Consider the following 23,997-nt stretch of genomic DNA (forward strand, 5'->3'; position numbering starts at 1 on the left):
TCTGTTGGATGCAAAGTGGGCTAGAAGTATGGATGCATTATTACAACACTCAGCTCCTCCAGATCATTATATACTAACTTAATTTGACATTGGGAGGATGCAAAGAATGACGATTGCTGTCTTCTGGGTTGTTGCACCATGTAATATGGTAGATGTCCACCAACGTTTCAGAGGTCAAACTGCCTCCATCATCAGGGCGATGACGGAGGCAGTATGACCTCTGAAACGTTGGTGGACATCTATCATACTACACAGTGCAACAACCCAAGAAGACAGCAATCTTCATACACACTGCTGTGAAAACCTAAAATCCTACATAGATGCAAAGAAAGTTAAGCAAACAGTGTGAAGATAACTGGGAAGAAGGGCTTATTCTATGACTGAGTAAAATCATGAGAGAACCACCTATTACTAGACACTATTTTGTGGGGGAGGGAGGGAAGTAGTATAAGGATGCATTACAATGTATAAGATAAAAGATAATGTCTGAAAAGTTATGGCACCAAAGGAGTGAAATGTCAGTAGTACTACAAATTTTGAAGTAAATGAAGCAGAAATGCTTCAAGATGAGCCAATGGAAGTCAAATAGTTTTACTAGATAATAGTGGTAGCTTTTCCATATGAGAATATTTATGAGCAGAATGTGTGTTCATTTTTAAACATTGTCTCACATGAAAATGATATGCTGGTGTTCATATAGCAATATGTATCCTGACATAGAAGTACCAAATAAAACAACAGTACACCAACAGGTAATAGAATTTTGGGATAGAGATGTGTTTGTCTGTGACTGGTACTCATTCAGTGAAAGAAAGTTTAAATTACGACTGTACCAACAATATCAAGTGCAGTGCTTCAGCTGCAACAATGGGGTAAGGCTACAAGATTACAATATTGCCATTGGTTTCACCACTTTGAGTGTTAAGGGGTTCACATGTGGAAGTAATGACATGTTTCAAACAGAACATTCTGTACATAGATGTTCACACAACTACCATGAAAAAAATTATCTGAAAGAAAGAATTTGCTTCATAAAACAATTACTGTCTGAAGGTAATTTATTTTTGAACTGTGAAAACTGAACACTGGGAAGATAACACATGGTCCAAGTTGACTGATATAGTCTATGCTACTATATACCTGGACAACTTTGGGGGGGGGGGGGGGGGGGGGGGGGAGAGAGAAAGGAGAGAGTTAGCCCTTATTCTGAACAACATAAAGATACATACTATCTTACATGGCAAGTCCAGCAAAAAAGCTGTGTAAACCTCTTATTTTGATGGTCCTAATAAGACAAAACATAAATATTCAGAAGTAAAACTTTGTCTTGTTAATAGCCTACTGGCTGTATCAGCAGTGATCTCAGATTACAGCATTATCACCTCCTTATAACCTCAGCATCACTTCACAACAATTATGACATAAAGAAGTAAAAACAGGAAAATAAATACAAAATAAATTAAAAACAATGCATCTTCTTTTATTCTTGCAAGGAATTAAAATAATGACAGCTGTATGAAATATATTTTAGATCTGCTATGGAAAAATATTGTAAACATCATTTCAACAGCAAAACTAGAGGACATTTCACAAAGCAACAACACCTTCAAAATCTTAATGACATGTTTTGACATTTGCTTTACTCAACAGCACCTAAGTCCGAACACTCATTCTCAGTAATAAGCTTGAAGTTATTCATCTCTGCAAACCCAATAAATATGAACATGTTAAATGATGTTAAATATGTTCAAATGAAAATGGCTGAAGGTGTTTAATTAATCTTTATTTTAAATTAGTATTATTGGATTTCTGGTTTTTGTCCACTGTTCAATATTCCAAAAAGAACATGTTTTGGACACTGGTTTGTTTCCATCTTCAGGTGAAAAGGCAGAGAATACCTACTCAGATGAGTCCATTAGAAAGATTGGACCAGACAAGTGACCCAAAAGTCCAGTGATTTTGATTAGCTCTTTCTAACAGAACCAACTGAATAGGTACTTCCCACATTTTTCCTGCATAATGGATGTTCATTTTGGAATACAGACAACAAACAAAGTCCATAAATCAAGTAATACTAATTGTAATATACAAACCTCAAACCATGCAGAATTGGATTTTTGTTCTTCTAAAATGCAGCTTCTGAAAATGGAAAATCAGCTGTATATATTTGTTACAAGGGAACATTATAGTAACCATGGTACAGTCAGACTTTAGAAATGAACTACTCAAGACATGTTGAAGCTTAACTCAGTGACTTATACGGTTTAATGTACATATTTTCTTTTCACTGGTTCTTATATCTCCTTTCAGAGAGGTTATGTTTGGAACAGGAATTCCAAAATTATTTATTTACATACAGCAAACTGTGATGCAGAGAAGGGATAACAACTTAATACTTACAATTTCAATCTCATATACAAATCTTATGTTGAAAGATACAGGCGATGGTAGTCATTAGCACCAAAGGCTGCGTTGCACTTTGGACACTTCCTTTGTCTGGTTTCATACCGAGTACGCAGACAGTCCCAACAAAACACGTGAAAACATTTGCTGAGTACAGCATCTTTACGTTTAACTTTACAAGAAGGACACGTTAGTGTTTCTTTGTATTCACGTATCTCTTCCATCATCACTTCATCTAAGGTTCCTGCCATTTCTATTTTCTTCATGCGCTCTGCCTTGCGACGCAACTGTGCTATTTCTTCCTGTAGAGAAAATAAAAACTGTTCACATGCATAAAACCACCAATTTTAAAGATTTATTTGTATAATGACTGTCTACCTTGCACACAGACATGAGAATGATGTACTCTGATCCCAACATATCTTCCAGATGTTTTGAAATTTATACTAACCGACAAGAGGCTTCTGGAGGTGAGATGGGAACACTCCAACATGATATTGCAATATGATAACCATTTCTGAAGTTCTTCTCTGTGAGAACACATATTATTGAAATAAGGATATCAGCTCACAAAAAGCAGTTCATATTTTTAGCTGAAACTGACATATCCAATCTGCAAAATCCTTTAACTGTTTGCTGATGTGGGACATTCGTTTCTTTGTTTTTAATTATAATTTTTTTTACCAAAATTTAATGTTGTTATAAATGTGAATGATTTCATTTCTTGTATTGAAAGGGATATTATTACATTAAATTTAGAACTGTGCAATCAAGTGGGAATGGTGCATTTCAATATTTAGATCCCCATCCATATATACACTACTTAATAAGTTTATTATAAATATCTAACAAATACACAATATCAGTCCAACATGGCTCTCTGGGTAGCAGGAACTCATATTTTATGATATTATGTAAAGCCTTCAGGTAGCAGCCCAGATCATTCTGTCACACAACAGACAAGCTGTTGCTGAAAGTGGTGAAATGAAACACTTTCAGAAGCTTAAAATCTAGTGTTACTGATGAGAACAGAAAACAGCAGGCAGTTACCAATGTTTTGGAGGAATGTACTGCCTCAATCTTCAGCATAGTAGTTCACTTACTTCTACTCTGAAGGTGGTGATACATTCTCTGAAATGCAAACAGTGGTAACCACCTACAAGGACCACAATCTACACTATATATTTGGGTGCACTGATGAAAGATTGTAGTTTTAAGACTGAATTGTATATAAACATATTAATAAAACAGGATCATGGAAATAGTTTTTAAAAATCTTAGAAGAGGCAGCAATCAAACACAGATTCTCTATATATAAAAACAAACAAGAATACTGCATCTTCTGAACTGAAGGTAGCAAATATTCCCTGCACTCAACGTGTTTGTAAATGCAATTTTGATTTGTTACTGTCATCCCCAAATATCTGAACTCTTCCACATTTTCAAAGATTTATTAACTGCCTTTAATTTGTTAATAAACAATAATAATACAAAATTTCACAAAATGAAAAGAAATTGTTGAATATTTATGAACACCTAAAGGGAAATAAAAATATTTAGTGAAATAAGATTTTATTAATTGAATATGTAGGTGATAGTCTTCTGAAGCATAACTGCATACAAACTACATTGTATCACAATTCAAAAAAACCATACCATTCTAACGTTCACTATATCAAAATTCCACACTGTAAGAGAATACTTGTTGCCAAAGGCAAAAAAAGGCCTATATAAATGGACTACCAGCATACTTCTTGACAAGTATCAGGAGGTGCCCCTCCACCCCGACTTAAAAATGAATGACTACAGATATGAACAAAACTTGAGCAAGTGGTGTAGATCATATATAATTATGTGTACAAAAGTATTCATTCAGTTAGGCTGAATCATTATACAGAAAAATATTTGCCATTTTTAATGCTAATTCATAATTCAATCAACTGTTTCTGTTTTAGTTCATTCTTCTACTTTGGTCACTGTTGGTGTTTAGTTGTTTTTGGTTTTAGTTCTTTGTTTGCGGATCCTTTGCATATATTTTTGTTGTACATTTTCGCACTGAAATCAATGTTGAACAGGAAGACCTTTGGTTTCCTGGATGGCAGGCAGACACAGTGTTTTCTTGTAATGAGAGAAATTGCTTAAGCACAGTAGAAACATCAGAGAGAACTGTTTCAGCTCCCAGACTTACTGCAATGACTGAAAATGTGTAGCCTATTATATCAGAAGAAAACATCTAATCAGCCAATGGAAAAGATGGATCTGAGCAATCAATCCAAGAAAACAGGGTTCCTATTCAACGTTAATTCCAATAAAAAATGCAACCAAATTACAATATATACTTTTATATACAACAAATTGACTGAACTGAATAAATTTATCTCTACACATACCTAAGTACACTCCACAACTTTCAAGTTTAATTAAAATCCATAGATCTACTCATTCTTACAATTTAAAGAATATATTATTTTGCATTACCTGGCACATTAAAATCAAACTAAAAAAATGTCTTCTAAACTGTAAAATTTTATGGCAACAAACAGTTTTCACCATACCAAATATTTTGAGAATGCCAAATTGATAACATATGCAAGTGGACTGCACTAAATACTTCTGGATACATTTTTTTAAGAACTGAAAGTAATGAAATCAATTAATGTCTATGAAAGTAGCTATTTTTAAACTGTGGGATGACACCCCAGATGTGTCATGAGGATGCCTTATATGGGTCACAAATTTAAAGACGTTTCAGTTACATTTTGCTGTTGCAGAGAAGTATTTAGCACACATGCAAGCTGAAGATTCCACCCACATGTTTGAGTCAGGAGATCAGATTCACATTTCAATATTACAGTACTAGAACCAATGATAAAAATGCTCTACAAAAGAAAACTGTTTAAATGTTACATTGAAAACATTACCTGAAGTCTTTTTGTTTTATAAGCTTCTGCTTCTAATGAACTTGTCTTCTCTGCTACAACTTGCTGTGCCTCTTTCATTTGAGCATGGTACTTTTCTGCAATACAAATTTTATATTAGTCCTAAATGGTCGTCAATAGACATGGTTCTGTAGGCAGCTCCTTTTGGGACAAAAAGAGGTTTATCCTGACAAACCCTTCTCCAAAGGGAAGTAACAATACTGGGACACTTTTGTGGCTGTCAGTTTCTGAACCCTGCCAATTCTATCTGCTTAACTGCTTTAACCTGGACGAACACCAATTGGTTATAAGCCTTAGACACATTTAGTCATGATAGGTCTCATTCCATTCACAAGAAAACACATACTTTATAACTCTATAGATGAGACATGTCTACAGGTGTCTTTCTAGCTCGTTTGCTTGCATAATTCCAATAAGCAGTCTTAGACATGCCGACATGGACTACATTTCCTTTGTATTATGATGGCAAATTGTGCATCAGAATTCGTCAGTACATTTGTTAACAACTTAGGAAATGCATGTAGCTCAGTCAGTATAACAACTGACAACGGACTGGACGACCGGGATTCGATCCCCGATGGGGGCAGAGGATTTTGCCTTTAGCCTCTGCATCCAGAATGGTTCTGGGGCCCACCCAGCTTCCTGCTCCATGGGTACCCACTGACCACTCACCCCCATCTAGTTCTAAGGTTAAGAATGAGTAGGAGCTATATCTCCTCTCCCCCCAAGTGCCTACATGGCATAGAGTAGGACAGCTTTACTTAGTAACAATTCTGATGTGCTTGTCAGAATTTTATCTTGACTATTAACCATGGTAACCAAAACTATCCAACCAGATGCTTCAGTGCTCAGAAATGCTGTAGGTCTTCAGAGTGCCTGATTTTAACCTAAACTAAAATATACTGAAAAATTTTAGATCTCCCAGTACCAAATTTCATGAAAATCTATTCATCCACTCTAGACTTGTTTAAATGAGCTCTGCAGGGATATGAATGCCCATAAAAACCCTGACAATTTATAGGAAGTGCCATTAGAATGGAATCTAAACCTGTTTACAACTTTTTCTTTTTTTATGAACATTAACATACCTGTAATGTGACTTGATTCTGTGCAATGGCTGTTGTCACTTACAACATGCACTTTATTTTTAAGAATTTTGTTTGGCAGAAGGAACACAAATCAAACAGAGAGAAGAACTGGTGTGTCCATGTATCTTTTGAACAGAACTCTGAAAGGATTCTTGGTGGAAACTTCAAAGTGGTGAGAAGATACGGTTTCCGTTCTTATTAACTATCAATTTAAAATTACATAAATATTATATGGTAACTACATGTCCATCATTCAGAGAAATACAATACAAAAAGTGTGTGCGCTACAGAAAACACATTGCTGGTAGCTGACAGCAAACCCCAGGACTATATGACTTCATTCTGAGTTACATTCATCCTAATTAGAGCAAGAGTTGGTGACTGCAATGAGATGTAACTTATGAGACTAAAACTGAAATTTTATGCTCTGTTTACAACAGGACATTCCACAGAAAATATTTTTTGGAAAAAACCTTGTAAATGTACTTAAACTGAATAAATAAAAAGTAAACTCCCAATTATCTGGTTTGGTTGGGAAACATATTTTCTTGGACAATCAAAAACCCTGAATCATAAGCAAAAATGAAATAAAACATGCAAATGTAAGTTTATTTACAGACATAACTATTAAAATCTTTAAAGATTTAATAATAACAGAAAGGATTTCATACAAAATGTAATACAAAACATAAAATCTATGTTTCAAAAGAATTTCAACAAATAATAATAATAATGTTCTACTGTTGTAAACTTCCAGTTTTAGCAATAATTGACTTATGATACTACATTAAATAGTATGTCATCATTGTAGTCATTCCTTTCTTTTTAACATTCTAACTTTTACAACAGAATTTCTAAATTAATTTTTTTAAAGCAGTCAGACTCCCGGTTAATCCGCCCCCAGATAATCGGGAGTATACTGTATTGCTGCATTTCTTTTACATCAATAATTCTTTTGCGCTCTTCAAGAAGAGCTTGAATCAACATAGACTGTTTGACTTAAGCTCCTCTTATCAAGCACTAAAGAATTAAAACCTAATGTTTTATTTTATGAAATGTGGACTTTTGTAAACTTACTGCAAAAGAAAAGCTTCTTTTACTGTGTAATAATTAGCAGTGTTTTCTGTCATTAATCCTGCACAAATCCCAGTAAACCTTCTACAGGTTCTAGCATCATTTGCATAGAACTTTAAAACTTACCCCAGTTAAAGCTGAATTCAAGAATTAAATTTTGTGGGATACTTTTATCATTCCCATCCTGAACATATGGATGAAACCAATACCTACTCCTACAAAACAAAGCTCGTAATGGGATAAGTATTTCAATGGAAAAAGGTACATAAATCATTTGGAACTTACTTTCTATCCATTATTATCCAGACCTAACTATGACAAGGCACTTTTGTGATAAGTCAAACTGGCAGAGAAAATTTTACAGTGACTGAAACACACTTACAGATCTTAGTACACATTTTACAGAGAAACAAAGACAAAATGATGGCCTGCACATCATACATCGAGAAATTATATGGATTGAAAGGTTAATCTGCCATACTACGAGCAATTTGTGGACCCTGTTTTTGGTGATCGCACCAAGCAGATGTGGACTCTATTGCTGATATTTTTTAGATCTTTCATGTCTTCACCTTGAAGGTGAAGTGACTAATGATTTCAGTCTTCTGGGTTATTGCACCGTGTAGTATCGTAGATTTCCACTGTTTCAGAGATCATATTGCCTCCATCATGATAAATTGCCCTGATGACGGAGGCAGTATGCCCTCTGAAACGGTGGAAATCTACCAGATTAGATGGCGCAATAACCCAGAAGACTGCAATCTTCAGACTCACCACTGTGAAAACCTCAAATCCTACACGTGAATTGACTACCCGATGGTCCTTGCCAGCACGAATAGTAAATCATCTGTACACATTTTAGAAACTACTGACAAAAATATCCATTCTTTGCATTGTTTATTTTCATAAATGCAGCATATAAGGATTCTGACACATATTTACCACACTCCACCCATCTTCATCCACAATTTTAATAAACTCCAGAAATCTAAGATCACACTTTTAAAACTGTTAGACACACAACAAAACTATGTCAAGCTTTCTTTCAGCCCCATGTTGGGCTTATGATCCTTCCTGCAGATGAATCTACCCTAACACTGACACACCCAACTGGAATATATTAATTATTAGCTGAATTCTTATGCAAAAAGTTATGTATTTCTGGATTTTTATGTAAAAGCACCAAAACATAATTTTCAAAATTATTTTCTCCACATTACATATTTAGTTTTAAAACAGTGACAACTCCAAATCAAAACCAAAAGTTGCACATATTAAAATAACACAAAAGGTCAGTTTCTGTGTGGTATAAAAAAAGAAAATTAAGGTTTCTGATTTTATCTGCAGTGTACCTCAACTTACACAGGAATATTTTTTACTGAAAATTTGACAAATAATGCTGTTACATAGTAAAAGTCTTACTTAAACTTGTATTTATGCTGTAAAATTCCAAAATCTAGACAATGTCCATTTCTGACATACTGCATCAAAATCATCTTTCCAGGGTATTCATTTCTTCAAATACAAGTTAGATGCCTTTATTCTACTACTCACATCACGAACACCAGAAGACTGTCTTCTGAGTCCAATGTTGTTTCATGGTTGAATCTGTTCATGCATTCGTGCATGCATAAGGGCATGGTTGGTGAGGAGGTGCAATGGGAAGCAGAGGACAGAAGATCTCTGACCATGTGTATCAAGTTTCAGGAAAGGTCAGTTAGAGGATGCTGTGATGGCTGTCTCAAGGACAACACTAACAATATCAATGCATAGTTCACTGTTTCTCTCTCTTAAGCTGTATGAAATTATTGTCTTTAAGTGGGCTACTCTAAATTTCATTCAGATAACTATCCACAGATTATTCTGAAAAAAATGATCTTACCAAGATGTAACTTCAAATCTGCTGCAGACTGGGCACTTTCAATTGCTTTGCGTTTGTGCATTTCCATGGCCTGCTGTCTTAAGGCCAATTCCTTTTCAACAGTTGCCAGAGAGTTTTGTAAAATGCGCTCTTTCTCCTCCAACTTGCGTACCACTACATTAGTTGCCTCTACTTGTGTTGTGAGGGTAGCCACCTGATTTGTGAAATTACCAACATTAAAACAAACATGTAAAACTACATAAGGAAAAAATAAAGAGTACTTGTTTAGTAACAGGGACCCAAAGAGACACTGAAAGAAAACTACAGAATTTTACCAATGAAGGGTTAAGGAATGGAAAAAATCCAGTACAAACTCTATGTACAACTTATGTATCTGGTATTCTTCTGTTTGTTCCTCTTTAAGTGCTGTTTTTCTCAAAATATAGTTCTAATGGCAGCTTACATTTGATAATGATAATAAATAAATTATAGTAAAACCTTATTAATTTGATAAAAAACTATATAAAATATTGTGATTTGTAATGTTACTACAATTCCCCAACCATAAATATATGATTTCAAATGTTTTTAAGAGCAGATTAAATATAGGAAATTTTTGCTTTCTTTCAGTTCAGAATCTTTGTTGTAAGGTAAGGGTATAAAACTTGCTCTCTTATTCTCTCATATTAAGGGGAGGACATAAACAGAGTATATCCACTGTGGTCTTCTGGGTCGTGACACAAGGTAGTCCAGTAAGTGGTTACTAATGTTCCACTGAAACAGTGACCTACAATGAGAACTTTAAATTTCAAACACAATTAAGGTGTTCAAAATTTGGACCTGGGACAGAGGAAGTAACAGGAGGTTGGAGAAAACAGCATAATGAAAAGCTTTATAATTTTTACTCTTCGCCAAATATCATAGCCAACAAATGGAAGAGGATGAGACATCAGAAAAGCTGAAGGGAAATGATCACTTGGTAGGCATATATCAACGGGAGATTATTAAAATGGATCTTAAAGAAACATGATGTGAAGATGCCAAATGGATTCATCTCAATCTGGACAGGGTCCAGCAGAAGGCTCTTGTGAACACAACAGTAAACCTTTTCATTCTACAAAGGTCAGGTAATTTCTTGAATAGCTGAGCAGTGCAACCACTCAGCATCAAAAGCCATTCAAATGATAAATACAGCAATAACATTCCATTGGAAAGTGTTATGAAGCCTAAATCATACAATTTTGCTGGTTCAAATATCTTCATGAAGCGGTCATGTAAAATTATGCTGTGAACCCTCTTGTACTCATTCCAACTGCTGTGCCATTATGACTCAGCTTGTTTTGCATAACTGCAAGAAAATATAACAAGGCATACAGACAGAAATGCAACAAAATCCAAACCCCCAGTACTGTCATTATGAATAAATAATTGACAATGCTTCAAATGTTGGCTAATAACTGCATCCTTTGAGTTTAAACATGCCTATGCACTTGGGACAGCATACTGACCTGAAGTGTAACTTTCAGTACAAACTGCTTCACTGCAACACATTGTTTTTTGAATATCTGTGCCCCAGGTTAGCATTTGAACCAGACTGATATACAGGTAGCCCTCGATTTGCGCCGATTCAGAATAACGCCGATTTTGAAACCAGCAAGCCAAAAAGTGAAAAAAATAGATTTTACTATATTTATAACGTTTTACAATGTATCTCGTACTGATTCTTATACTAAATCGTAATTCTTACATCACTGATTTTGAATAAAAATTATAAATACAGTCATCTCTGCAATTACCTGTTTTGTTAACACGAATTTGCTCCAATGAGATCGATGAATCGGTAAAAGCTGTTTGTGAAATGCAAACTTTTGCATATGCAAGTTTGCTCTTATGCAATTTCATTCCTGGCGCTTCAAACTTTCAAAGGACTAATTTAATCTCCGCGGAGGTACCGGGGTTATTTTTCCTACGCAATTCTCTATAGGTTGGCGTCTTACATGAATGCAACTATCGCATAACAGCAGAGATGACTGTACACATCAATCACATGAAAGAATCACAGTCAATCGCGGGGACCAATGAACTGCCGATTGCAAGTGTATAAAATATATTTTTTAAATTCCCTTTATTTTATTTACGTTATTTCAGAGCTTTAAATGTAATGCCATTTTATTACTCGTCAATGTTTGGGTGCTGGGAATGCATGTCATTGACTTCCCATTGATTTACATTATAGAAGAGCTTTAATTTCGTCCAGGAACGCATCCCCGGGGTGAATCGAGGGCTACTTGTACTAAAAACACAGCATCCTTTAAGCACAAGAAAAATGAAACATTTTTATTCTGAATGCAAACAAATTACTATATGTCAATAAATTTGTAATACTTATTTATTTACTTTTGTACTCTACCCAATTATTTCTTAACTCCTTGATAAAACAATTATATCTGACCTCCTTTTCCCACTGATATCTAAAATACAGCTATTGAACATCTACAACACGAACTTGTGCACATAAACTTCTAAACATAAAGAACTCGTATTTGTCGCACCAAGTGCCATTCTGTGCTGTTGAAGTCACTTCCCTAACTATATCTTTACTTTAACAATTGTTCCTCCACACAATTAGATAACATACCTGTTCTTTAAGAACATCCTTCTCCTCACGTGCAAGTTTATGTAACTGATTAGATTTGATACGTTCGGTCATCAATTTGAAATTTGCATCATCTTTCTCACGCAACTGCTGAATCAGCCTTGAGTTCTGCTCCTGCATATCTTCAAATGCCTGTCCTGTCACTTCCATTTCATTCAGCAATGCTTCCTCTTCCTAAAAGCACATCCACATTTTATGTTAACATTACTCTCTATATGTATAAACCAACAACAAAGGATTGCAAATTATGTTAACACAATAATGACAATTAACAAAAATATTTTTCCTTCTTTGTATTTTTATCATCCTCATGAAACTGACAAAGAATGACTTTGTTGCTCTGTTCTAGCCTAATTTGTCAAAGATTCACAAAATTCTAGCCAGTTTGTAATAGTGAGGGGTATTTTTATATTTGTATTAAAATTCTTAACTTTCAAAGTAGATTATAAAATTAGATATAAAAATGAGTCATTAACTAATCAAAACATTTTCACATAATTTTTTTAAATGCAATACCACAATAACCAACAAATGTGACAGAAACAGAAACATACAAAATAAAACCTGTCAGCCACTCCGGGATTTAAATTCAAAATGCTATGCTCATAATTCAAGAAACTTTCAATTTAACTGACACATTTTCAGTTTTAAATGTGAAGTCTCTGCTACAGGAGATCATGTAAAAGTTACGATGCCAAAGAAGTTTCAGGGAAAGTATGGTCTGTAAATACAAGGATCAATAAATAAGCAAAAACCTAACACTGAGTTTCATATGGTAACAGAAACTTTCCATTATGTACTTTCTTAAACAAAGAATTAACTTATGTAATCCTCCACTACACCAATAAAACTGTACCATCTTGACACAATGCTCATTACTGACTGCATGGTGCACCAGCCCGAAGCCGAGCCTTGGCCTCCTCCCATGTGGGAGGTTTCTTTGTCTTTTGAAGTGTACATTTATGAGTAGTGAGTGACAAGCCCACTGCCTCCGCACAACTTCTACTCAATCCTGACTTGTCTGCTACAGCCATCTAGCAGTGAACCAGGAGACTTGGGTGAGGAATGGCAGCTGAATTTTGCTTACGAAACATCTCGTTCATGCTCGTAAGGTTCTTTTACATGCCGTAATTCCAAGACATGGGACCGCCGGCTTTAACTCCCCTCCGAAGGAAGTTGTGCTATGGACTTTTATCACCCTTAAAAATCAATCGACCTCAGCCAGGTTTGAACCCACAAATCTCGGGTCCAAGTGGTAAGCACTCCTGTTCTGAACATGGGAGGTTCCAGGTTCAAATATCAGTCCAGAGGTCCTGAGGAATTTTTGTTTCTACCCAGTCCCTACAGGCAAATGACAGGATAGTAGCCATACCTTAACTCAGAGACAATCTGTTCCATAAATATATTACTTGTAGAAATACTTATAAATATACAAAGCATTCAGTCAGCGGAATGAACTACAATGCAATCTCATTAGTGCCTCAACGGTCCATGTGCATATAACAGCAGCACAGTTCATGGATGTAATTCTTACAGACTAAAACTGTTGGAAAACAGATGTTTAGGTATGAATCCAAGTATTACATTTTTCTATAACTATAACACATTCCCTGATTAAAACGGAAAAGCAATTTAAAAACAGCATTTATACAATGACTTACAGAAGCATGGATGGAATGTTTTTGGTGGTTCACTCTATATAATTCAACTTCCTGCTATCCACAGTTAACAGAGTAAATACAAATAATGTGAAGTCATGCATGTCAATGCTACAAATTTTAATCCCAGCAGAACATTTACTAATCAACGAGTGATCAAGAAAATATACAATTTTCATGATTTCATACTATCCACTGAAATGACAATAATCCTGTTAATAAATACACATTCTTTCCAACATTAATAATGTATTTATAATGCTTGTTTATACCACATGACCATTCAAAGTTACAATATTCAAGACTACTCAGGCCTTTTTTTAAATACACCAAGATCAGTTTTTTGCAGTGCCCCTTCACTGCTAGATGTGCCAACAGAATAAACTAATTAGTATCATCAATACTAGATTCTTATTGTGACAATGTATGTATTACAGATATCCTGACTCAAACAAATTTTCCTGTCTGTATGTAATAATTCAAATTGTTGTAATTTTTGGGCACATATTCCTATTAGCTTCAATATGTCTGTCTGTCTGTTCTGTAACACAAGAACTTATGGAAGAGATTTTTGCGAGACTTGAAACTGAGGAGTTCTACAATCCAAGTTGGTTAAAATTAGGCAACAATAATGGGCACTTTATGTGAAGACCCACACAGTTCTGCCAGAAGTTACCATGGGGAATCCCCAGCCATACACCCCACCTACACAACTATGTGGGGAAATCCCATAATGATGTCATCACCCAGACAGGTGCCAGACACTACCCATGCATGCAAAGGTCACTGAAGCCAAACAATACTCATGTCACTTGCATACATTAGGCAGTATAAGGGAGTATTTCTGAATGTAGACATCACAGCAGAAATAGGTAAGACAATCCAAACCAGGTTCAACCAGAAACTTCCTACTGAAACATTAAATATTCTCTGTCCACATCTTGTTCTTTTGATCACTTGTGTAAATATGGAACACTTTAAAAATGCACTTAACAGATTACAAATTACAAGAAAGCCACTTAATGGAGAAATATAATGCATACAAAAAAACTGAACATCAAGTAAAAATTAAGTAATAATACATATAAAAGAAATACAGGAAGAAATATATATGGAACTGGTAAACTAACCAGTTTTTAATTATATTACACAATGGATCAGGTGAAATGCTTAAGAGTTATAATATTGTCAGGATTATGTGGCTGAGGACAAAAACCACACACTAATTAACCTCATGAGACCAATACTACAAAAGGTACTGTACACATTTACCTGAACTATTATACTTCAGACAGGATGTTCAAGCCTGGCTTTTCATATGCAAGCACAGCTACAACTGAAGAAAAGGATTACTATTTTAAAATAGGAAACAGTCCTGTGATACTATCATCACTTTTAAGCCACCCTTTAAGTCTTGTCATTCTCCTGGCCTTACCAAGACATTACCTTATGCTTAATACAAACTATAATCTAATAATACTTTTGGCAGAATTAATTGAAAAATTAAAATGTTAACAAAAAGAATTATTGAAAAAGATTAGTATCACAAAAAAGAAGAAAAAATCAGTTAAAGAATCTACACAATAATCTGATACACTTTACAAATACAGACAAAAATAAAGAAGCAATTAAATACTGCTAATTATTTTCAAAGTTTGCCCAGAGGGTCTGAGGCATTACATTGTAGCATACTGATCCTAAAAATGCAAGGCCTCTGAAATACAGCCTGGAAATTTTATAATTTTGAAAAAATCTACAAAAGTAGTGTTTACCTAATACATGTTATACACACACACACACACCATGTAACAACAAAGACAAAATACAGCATCAAATCACATAAAGGGCTAACACAATAAGAGCACATTCTGTGAATAACCTTTTATCCTTTTTTAAATTCCTGTACTTCTGATGCTCAAGCTGTATGACAATCTGAATGCAAAGTCTTCAGAGACTGTAAACAAAAATGTCAATACAAGATAGGCAAGCAGACATCACAGAAGTTGTAAGGCAAGTCCTCTCCATTGGATTCAATGACCAGCGAGGAAGAATAATTACAACAGTTGTGTAGTTCAAAATTGCAACTACTGTTATAGAAGTTAGTACCTTAATACAAATATCTGTTACACCAGGTAGGATTTGAGGTTATCATGGTGATGATCCTGAAGATGGCTGTCTTCTGGGTTCTTGCGCCATATAGTCTGGTAGAAGTTTACTGACATTTCAGAGGTCCTTGCTGCCTCCATTATCATCGCCCTACAACACTATTTGGCACAACAACTCAGAAGACAGCCATCACCTGTTATCTTAGAATTCTATATTTCTCTTGTAGCATGATCCCAGAGAAAGACACATGCATTTACACTCTTTCAACTTAATAGATTTGAATCTGAAATATGAAAAAAGAATGGCAATCTGTAAATCAGTCTCTCACTTGTCTTTCTGTACATTCCTGAAAGAGTGGAAAATTTACAACAAACAAAGTTTTGATTTAGAACCACTTGGGTCATCATACTCTGCCCTACTGTAAGTGGAAGTGTGCAGCAGATGTGTTTCACGTTCTAAATTTCCACAATACCTCAGAGAAACCAGGATGAGTAACGAATTTCAGTAAGAGTGAATTTTCTACATCAGTAACTACTTCTTGCATACAATAAAGGATTTTTCAGATTTTCATTTCAACCAAACATTTCCAACTAAATACGAGACACCAAAATACTGTTATGTTATTATACAGAATGTAAATATTAAATACATACCATTTTACTGCAACACTGCTCATGAACCAAAAGGCAGAGGAATGAAAACTAAATGCAAATGAGTTTGTTATATGATCAACTTTATGATTCATGCCAATTGAGCCTCCAAACATTTCCTCCTAAAGTTCTCCACCCACAGTTGTTAAAATGGAGTTTCATACCTATTTTGGAAGAAAAGAGTCAAATTTACATGCTATTCCAACAAGATGTAGCACCCCCACATTTCCACAAGGAAGTGATGAACTTCTCAAAATCATACGTTTCCAAACAAATGGATTACCAGGAGCTGAACCATCACTTGGCAAAGTCATTTACCTGACCTGACTTTGATTTTTCCTTTTGGGGTACATCAAGGATGTTGTGTATGTGCCACCAATGGTTACCACTTTAGTGGAACTTGCTGGGAGGATAACAGATGCAGTGGTCACATTCACCCCTGATGTACTTGATAATGTATGGACTAAAACTGAATATAGATTAATCTGCTGGGCCACTCATAGTGCCCTCACTTAAGATCTGTAAAATATAGGTCATATAACCTACTCAAATGCATTTTCCAGTCTCTTAGTTCATGACCAATGTTAGAGTAAAATGGTATACATTTCATATGTACATTCTGTATTATCTGTATAGCTTAAAAGTTATTAATAGCTACAGACAAAATTTTAATATCCCACTGTTAGCTGAGGCTACTCCAGATATTCAATCTGAAGTTAAGAAAGTAAGTACATTCCAATAGCCCTCCTCTTAAAAGAACATGAACAGTGAATAACACACAAATGTATGAACCCAGGAAAGTTAATCTTATTGAAATAATCTGCAAATACATCTGGCAGCATGCAACTACAATAAGCAAGGATAATAAGATATGATTCAGAACACTAACATACTGCTTTTGTGAAACAAATGTTATGCAATGAATATGTGCTTCAATCTATGACAAAAGTATAATTATCTTAATATTTTACAATGTCCATATGCAGTCTACACAAGGTTATTACAGGTCATCCCTGCTGACATATGTAGAAGGAAGAGTACTTTTGCAAGAATAAACCTTCTTGTGACAAACATGTCTCCAATAAGAAATAAAGCTGGTGGTGGCACAAAACATTCTGCAGGACATTTCACCTCCATCTCGCAACATCTCAATATTTCACCTTCTTTTCATATATATGATACATATAATGTAACACAAACATTAAGATTTCATAAACATGAAATTTATGAATTTTATAAGAAAAGTATCATTTCATTAAATGATACAAACAAGATAATTTGCATAGTGAGCAATATTAAAAATTTAATGACCATGAGAAAGATACAAGTACTGTATTTATCACATTTATTAAAGTATATCTCATTAAGCTTAAATAACAAAAGAAAACATAATACAGACTAAGAAGGAGTAACAATAAGAGTAAGAAAAGTGTTGTATTAAACAACATACTTTTCTGTCATATTAATTACCCCTCTTCCACACAATTATACTAAATATTCAGCTATTATGTTCAGTGGTATGCCCCACAAGCAACATTTTCTGATATACAGTACTGGTATTGATATGATTTTAAACCACTATGTATGATTCAGTTGTTTCTGACTGGAAAAAAGGCTACTTTATTTTCTTTACAATGCTCTAGAATCTGGACATTTAACTTGCTGATCAACATTTTTAAACTTGTGTGTACTAGGACCTTATACCGAGGTTCTGTGGAGGTGAACTTAACAAAAATTTAACAGGAAATAATTTCAATGAGGGTGATTTTCTCAAAAACTTAATCAGTTAATTAATGCATTACATATTTATAGAAAGTAATGATATGTAGTCACATCAACCACAAAGCAGATATAAATCCACAAGAGATCCACATAATTTTGTAACTGATTCTGGTTACCCTCCATACATTTTCCAGTTGTATCAGTAACAAGAACAACAAAGGAAGAGGGATTTTCAATGCCAGTGATGCATCTTGTGCTGCTTTTACTACTACTGCACACAAATGGTATTTGTCTGAGGATATGACATCATACTAAAGAGTTACATCTTATCAAGCAACAATTCAATAAATTGATAATGGCTCCTCTGATACCTCTAACAAGATATTTTGAGAACTCATTTCCACCTTTTGTAACCTGAATGATTTATTTTGTGTAAGTATGAATTCATGTACAGGATTTCTGTTGAAATACATGGTCAAGACCTTCACAAAACTACTGAGTACTGATTAATGCCTTCCTAAATTCTACCCTGTGATGTAAACACAGAAAAACTGTGTAATATCTCAACTAAACGCTCCTGTCTGAAAGTAAATGGTACTGTAATAAATTCTTTGACAGCATCATGCCACCCTTTCAAAGTGGCTACGTCATTTAACTGTGCATACTAAGCAGAGCAATTATTTAATTTATTACTGCATAAGAAGTTTAGTGGAAACTCACAGGCATATAACAAATGTATATGGTAAATAGTATCACTGCAATGTTAGACATTTTCAAGAGCAACATATCCGACATCACCAACAGGTCTCAAACAGGCAGACATACAACAAAAGTGACACCAGAAAACAGGATCCATCTTAATGAAAGACTCTCGGGTTATAAGCCTTGTCAGGTGGCTGAATGGTGAATAAATCATATCTTCTGCCATTTCAAGAACAATCTCTGCTCTCATCATCAGGGTTGCTGCTTAACAAATCCGATCCTTTGTAGAACAGCCCTGAGGATGAGAGCAGAGATTGTTCTCAAAACATTGGCAGAAGAAATGATTTATTCACCATACAGCCACCTGACACGGCTTGTAACCCAAGAGTCTTTCATCAACTTCAGTCGCCACAAAAGGTTCACTTTATATATCAGGATCTATCTTAGTTTATATGCTTATTAAATATGATCACTGCATCACAACACAGGAGTTGTATTAGCCAGTGGGTATGTAAAAACCAATTATCATAAGCATCATGTAGGAATTCAGATATTTTCAAGATAAGTGAGCAATGGATACGAAGGATGCTGACAGAAGAACACATAACAGCCCAAAAGTATATCTGTATGGAGCTCTAAAGTGCTATGAAGCTGAAAGTGATGATTTTCAGTCATGCATTACCATGATGAAATGTGAGTATATTATAATGACCCCAAAACCAAGTGACAGTCTGTGATGTGACTATGAAAGCAGTAGTTCAGAACACAGTCTTTTGCAGGTAAAGTCATGGAATCTTTGGTTATGGAATTTATGAAACAGGATGCTATAATTAACTCAGAACAATATATTAAGGCACAACAAAACTGAAATGCTGCTTATGATCTTGTCCTAACTAAGACATGAATGGGGTTCATTCATGATAATATCCAACCGCATAAGAACGTGTGAACACTTCAGGCAAATAAAGCTGTTAATGGACCATTCACCCATTTCCACATAGGCTGGATCTTTCATCCTCAGATTATCACCACTTTAGTTTACCGAAAGATGATCATGTGGGCAACAGTTCTGAAAAGCTGATGTAATGAAGAATGTTTGTAATTACCTCCAATGCTGTAACAAGAAGGCTTACATCACTGGTACATGTTGCCTGGTTGAACAATGGCAAAGAGAATTACATTTGCCAGGGCCCGGACTTCATGTAAAAATAGCCTTATCTCACTGCATGTTAGAATTTTACTTACAAATTAATTTCAACTGGAATTATATTTCTTCACAATAAAATATGAGGATTTTTCACAATTACTCTCATATATTTAGCAAAATACTTTAAACTTCCCTAAAGTTAAACTTCTATGACTCTTACAGATCTCAATTATAAAAAAGGAGAAAATTAACAAATTAATAAAGAGTAAATTTAGAGAATACCTCTGTACAACTCCCACTTTAGCAGAGTAACACAAAACTAGATCAGATAATGGACAATAATATGGCACAAGTAACTTTAAGAAATAAGTAATTAGAATGATAGATAATATACAACATGCAACACAAGCAACCCCATAAAGACAGTCAAACTGGTTTATCACTTACAACGTATGACATAAAATATACGAAACATGATGCACAGCTCACATTAAACTTAAAATGTGCTTGATACAGTAAAATAAAACTAAAATAATCAATATGACAGCACAAAATACTGAGACCAATTTTAGTGTATGCTAATAACACATGCTACAGGGACAAACCATGACTGTTTCTGATTTGAATGTGGCTGCAGGGAAGTCGCTTGCTTTGTATCAGCTGTGAATAGAAGACTTTCCTTGCGGACACAAAATAGAATGGTAAAAAAAAAAAATCAAAAACATTTCCCCACAATGCTCTTGAATTTGTACAAGGAATGTTTATGATTTTGTTAAAGCAAATTCTCTTAATATAGTACTGTTGACAGGCTGATGGATCTTCTTGTTTTTTATTACAATTTCATAAAGGCACATCATAGTACATTGTTTTTCTGTGTACTCTTTCATCAGATTACCCCAGAAACCATTCAATGAGGGTTAAAAGAATCCATGCTTCAGTTAAAATACGAAGAAATACTGCATCAAAGGGATATGTTATCTTCTTACTGGAGCAATTATTCCAAAATATAAAACACCAATCACTAAAATGTGAGGCAGTGTAATGTAGTGTCTTCAAGCTCACATTTTGTTTTTATTAAAAACATAAACTACAAACCAAAATAATGTAAAATTCTTCCTTCAATTGCAATGAACAGAACTCAGCTTTGTAAGTGGCATTCATTTTTAAACTAGTTATCACAGATGAATGGATTTCAAAGAACAGTTTAGTAATAATGAATTAGTGTACTGGTTTAACATTTTAGTTAAAACATAAAACTTATCAAAAGGATTATTTGCTTAGATTAAAAATCAATGTATATTAGTAATTTTGATTTGAATTTGTAAACAAATAACTTCTTCGGACACAATTTAACGTTATCTAAAAACTTGCAAATTATAACTGAACAATTTGGGCATATAAAAAAACATAAATTTTAATTATGGCCTCATATGAAATTCTGTTGCTTCTAAAAAAGTCAGATCATAACAATATATGGTATTTTCTTGCACTGTTCCAAGTATGACTTACAATTTTTTTTAAAAAACCACAAATTGTTTTAATCCTAAATGCTCAGAAATTTTTCATCTGAAGCAAATTTAAAACAATGAAAATCATGACTATTTCAACAGTACATATCAAATGAGCACATGCGCTTTTGTATTATTTAGGTTTCACTACATTGTGCAAACTGTGCTTTTGCCTGTAACTGTTATTATTCTTAAGGCAAATTCTCAGAATATTTTGTTAACACACAGTACTGAACAAATTTTAAATTATGGTAAAGAAACTAGATATTATTTTAAAAATTTTAACTACAAAAGCACAGATAAGCAAAAAATACCCAAGACAGCATCTCTTAATGCTGAGGCAATAAAAAACTGGTCTTGAAAGCCTACACATCACATGACAGCATTCAGACTACCAAATACACAAATCAGATATATACAAACCTGCCTCAGTAATGACATGAGAATGTCTTTGTGCTCCAATTAATCACCTTTGCAAGATAAACTTAAATTACATACCGAGGCTTTACATATACCTTTTACTGAATGTAACATTGGTAAACGGCAAGAGAACGGGGAGGGAAGCAGAGGGGAAGGGAATTTGGGCACATAACAATGTAACGATCAATAGGAAAACTGCACGAACCATCCACACACTATAGCAGTAGAATAAATTAGATCCTTCCTCTTGACATCAAAGATATGAAGTTCAGATGTTTCAAATTACGTGATAGTTTGTAAAGAAATAAATTTGTCAACACTGTGTCATATCTTCTGATTTCTACTTTAGTAACTACTCTGAATCTCTTAGGTTTAATTTGCTCTCCATTATATCAGAATACTACATCACTAAAATCCAACAGATCAATCTCAAATTTCAGTTCACGCTAACTTCAATGACTACATGACAAACAAACCTCCTATCACTGTCCAAAACCACTACACACTCACACAACCATTCACTCTCAGTGTGTTAATGCATCATGTTAATTCCCATACAACCTGCACTCATAAAGAAAAAAGGCATGGTCTGCTGTTTAATCATTCACTCATTCTATAAAACAACATAATTTGAAATTCCACATTCCAAACACACACTACATTCCTTTCAATGCTATTAAGAGAAACAACCACTGACAAGGCCTTGGACATCATAACTACCTTTCAATTTGTTTCCGAAAAGGAGACTTAAAAACTAAATATGCAGTCTGTTTTATGAAAGTCAAACTAAATCGTACTAATCTGCATTTATAATTAGATGCAATAATTCTCACCAGCAAAGCAAGTTATTTCCTCTAAGCTGAGATAAAGTTGTAATATATTTAAGAGTGTGAATCAATCAAGACCACACCCTTAAATACTTCAAAATCATCAATCTTCAAATTTTCTTTAAATGCTCCAAAGTTTGAATTCTTATACATCAAACATTTGTGAATCTTTGTTGAACTTTGATTTTTATGGAAAAAACTGTGACCCAACACTAAATTGTATGTAACATAAAATTTTCATGGAATAAAGTGATGTAGGAAGTATGGTTTCCTCCAGTGCAAGCAATATTCCCATCAAGAAGCTTAATGGCAGTTTATACTTCATATAAGTTACATGTTAAAAACCAAACCAAACTGAAAACCAACCAATATTATGAACAAAATTAATTTAACATCAAAATCATGTGAAAAGTTCAATACTTTTAAGAGTTTCATATGCACATAAAATACGGCCATGTTTTGAGCAGCTAACAAAAACTAAACAGAAGATGCAGTTTGTCATTTCTTGATTAGAAAATGAAGGGGACTTACCAACATTAAATGCCTGAAAAGACAGAGACTGTGTGCAGAGGACAGGTACAATTTTTACTCATTCAAAACTCTCTTAACTCAGATGCTAACACTGTAATGCCTCAAATGAAGTAGTGAGTTTCCTTGTCTATAAAAAGAGTAGTAGTGGCATGGTTGATGATGTATTTTTTAACCCCCCTCCCCGCAAAATAACGAAGTCAATATCTAGACACTAAGACCCAGTCAAGGTAATAGCAACTTACAAATGGTCTCATAAGGTTAAAGTTGCTGTGTGAAGTCCAACTGCCATCTACCTGTTTCTGGGATGCCACTTGTTTTTGTAACTGGTATGCTTGCTCTTCCAACTGTTTAATCTTGCGCATTGCATCTTCATCGCAAAGCTTTTTGCGCTCCTCTCGTTTGTTTTCCTGATGAAAGAAACACAATCAAATTAAAATATTGACACTTATAAGATACCAAGTGAGAATGAGAGACCTCACACAACATAAAAAGCTCACTGATGTATGCAGCAACAAAGAAGCAGGAACATATTTCTTGCTTTTGTGTCTCTCAGTATGGCCGTCTGGCAAAAGTGAAGGCAGATAACCACAATGTTTGAGTCATCCAGTGAGAGGATATGACAGGATGATAGTGTAAATTATAATTATCAGTTTTAAAAATGGATCTGAATCACATTGGTAGCATGATGTTCCTGATATAAAAGTT

General features: G+C 34.4%; 1 protein-coding gene across 8 annotated transcripts in view; it reads right to left on the reverse strand.

The window, feature by feature from the left end:
• Nucleotides 1–1,459: 1,459 nt before the first annotated feature.
• Nucleotides 1,460–23,997, reverse strand: part of Bre1 (E3 ubiquitin-protein ligase Bre1) — a 48,745-nt gene continuing 26,207 nt past the window's right edge. For 4 of the 8 annotated variants that reach the window (XM_087351433.1, XM_022062994.2, XM_022062991.2 and 1 more), the window contains exons 13-17: nucleotides 23,535–23,699; nucleotides 12,004–12,195; nucleotides 9,387–9,579; nucleotides 5,325–5,419; nucleotides 1,460–2,705 (exon numbers count right to left, since the gene is read on the reverse strand). In XM_087351433.1, coding sequence (XP_087207559.1) covers nucleotides 2,424–2,705; nucleotides 5,325–5,419; nucleotides 9,387–9,579; nucleotides 12,004–12,195; nucleotides 23,535–23,699 — 927 coding nt within the window. In that variant the 3' untranslated portion in view covers nucleotides 1,460–2,423. Of the gene's footprint in view, nucleotides 2,706–5,324; nucleotides 5,420–9,386; nucleotides 9,580–10,248; nucleotides 10,714–12,003; nucleotides 12,196–23,534; nucleotides 23,700–23,997 lie in introns of those variants that run through there. The other 4 variants (XM_022062996.2, XM_022062997.2, XM_022062993.2 and 1 more) reach the window with 3 other exon arrangements.

Source organism: Zootermopsis nevadensis, unplaced genomic scaffold, assembly GCF_977971745.1.
Source record: "Zootermopsis nevadensis isolate Lab colony 2312 unplaced genomic scaffold, Znev_1.0 Znev_ptg000019l, whole genome shotgun sequence".
Lineage (NCBI taxonomy): Eukaryota > Metazoa > Arthropoda > Insecta > Blattodea > Termopsidae > Zootermopsis > Zootermopsis nevadensis.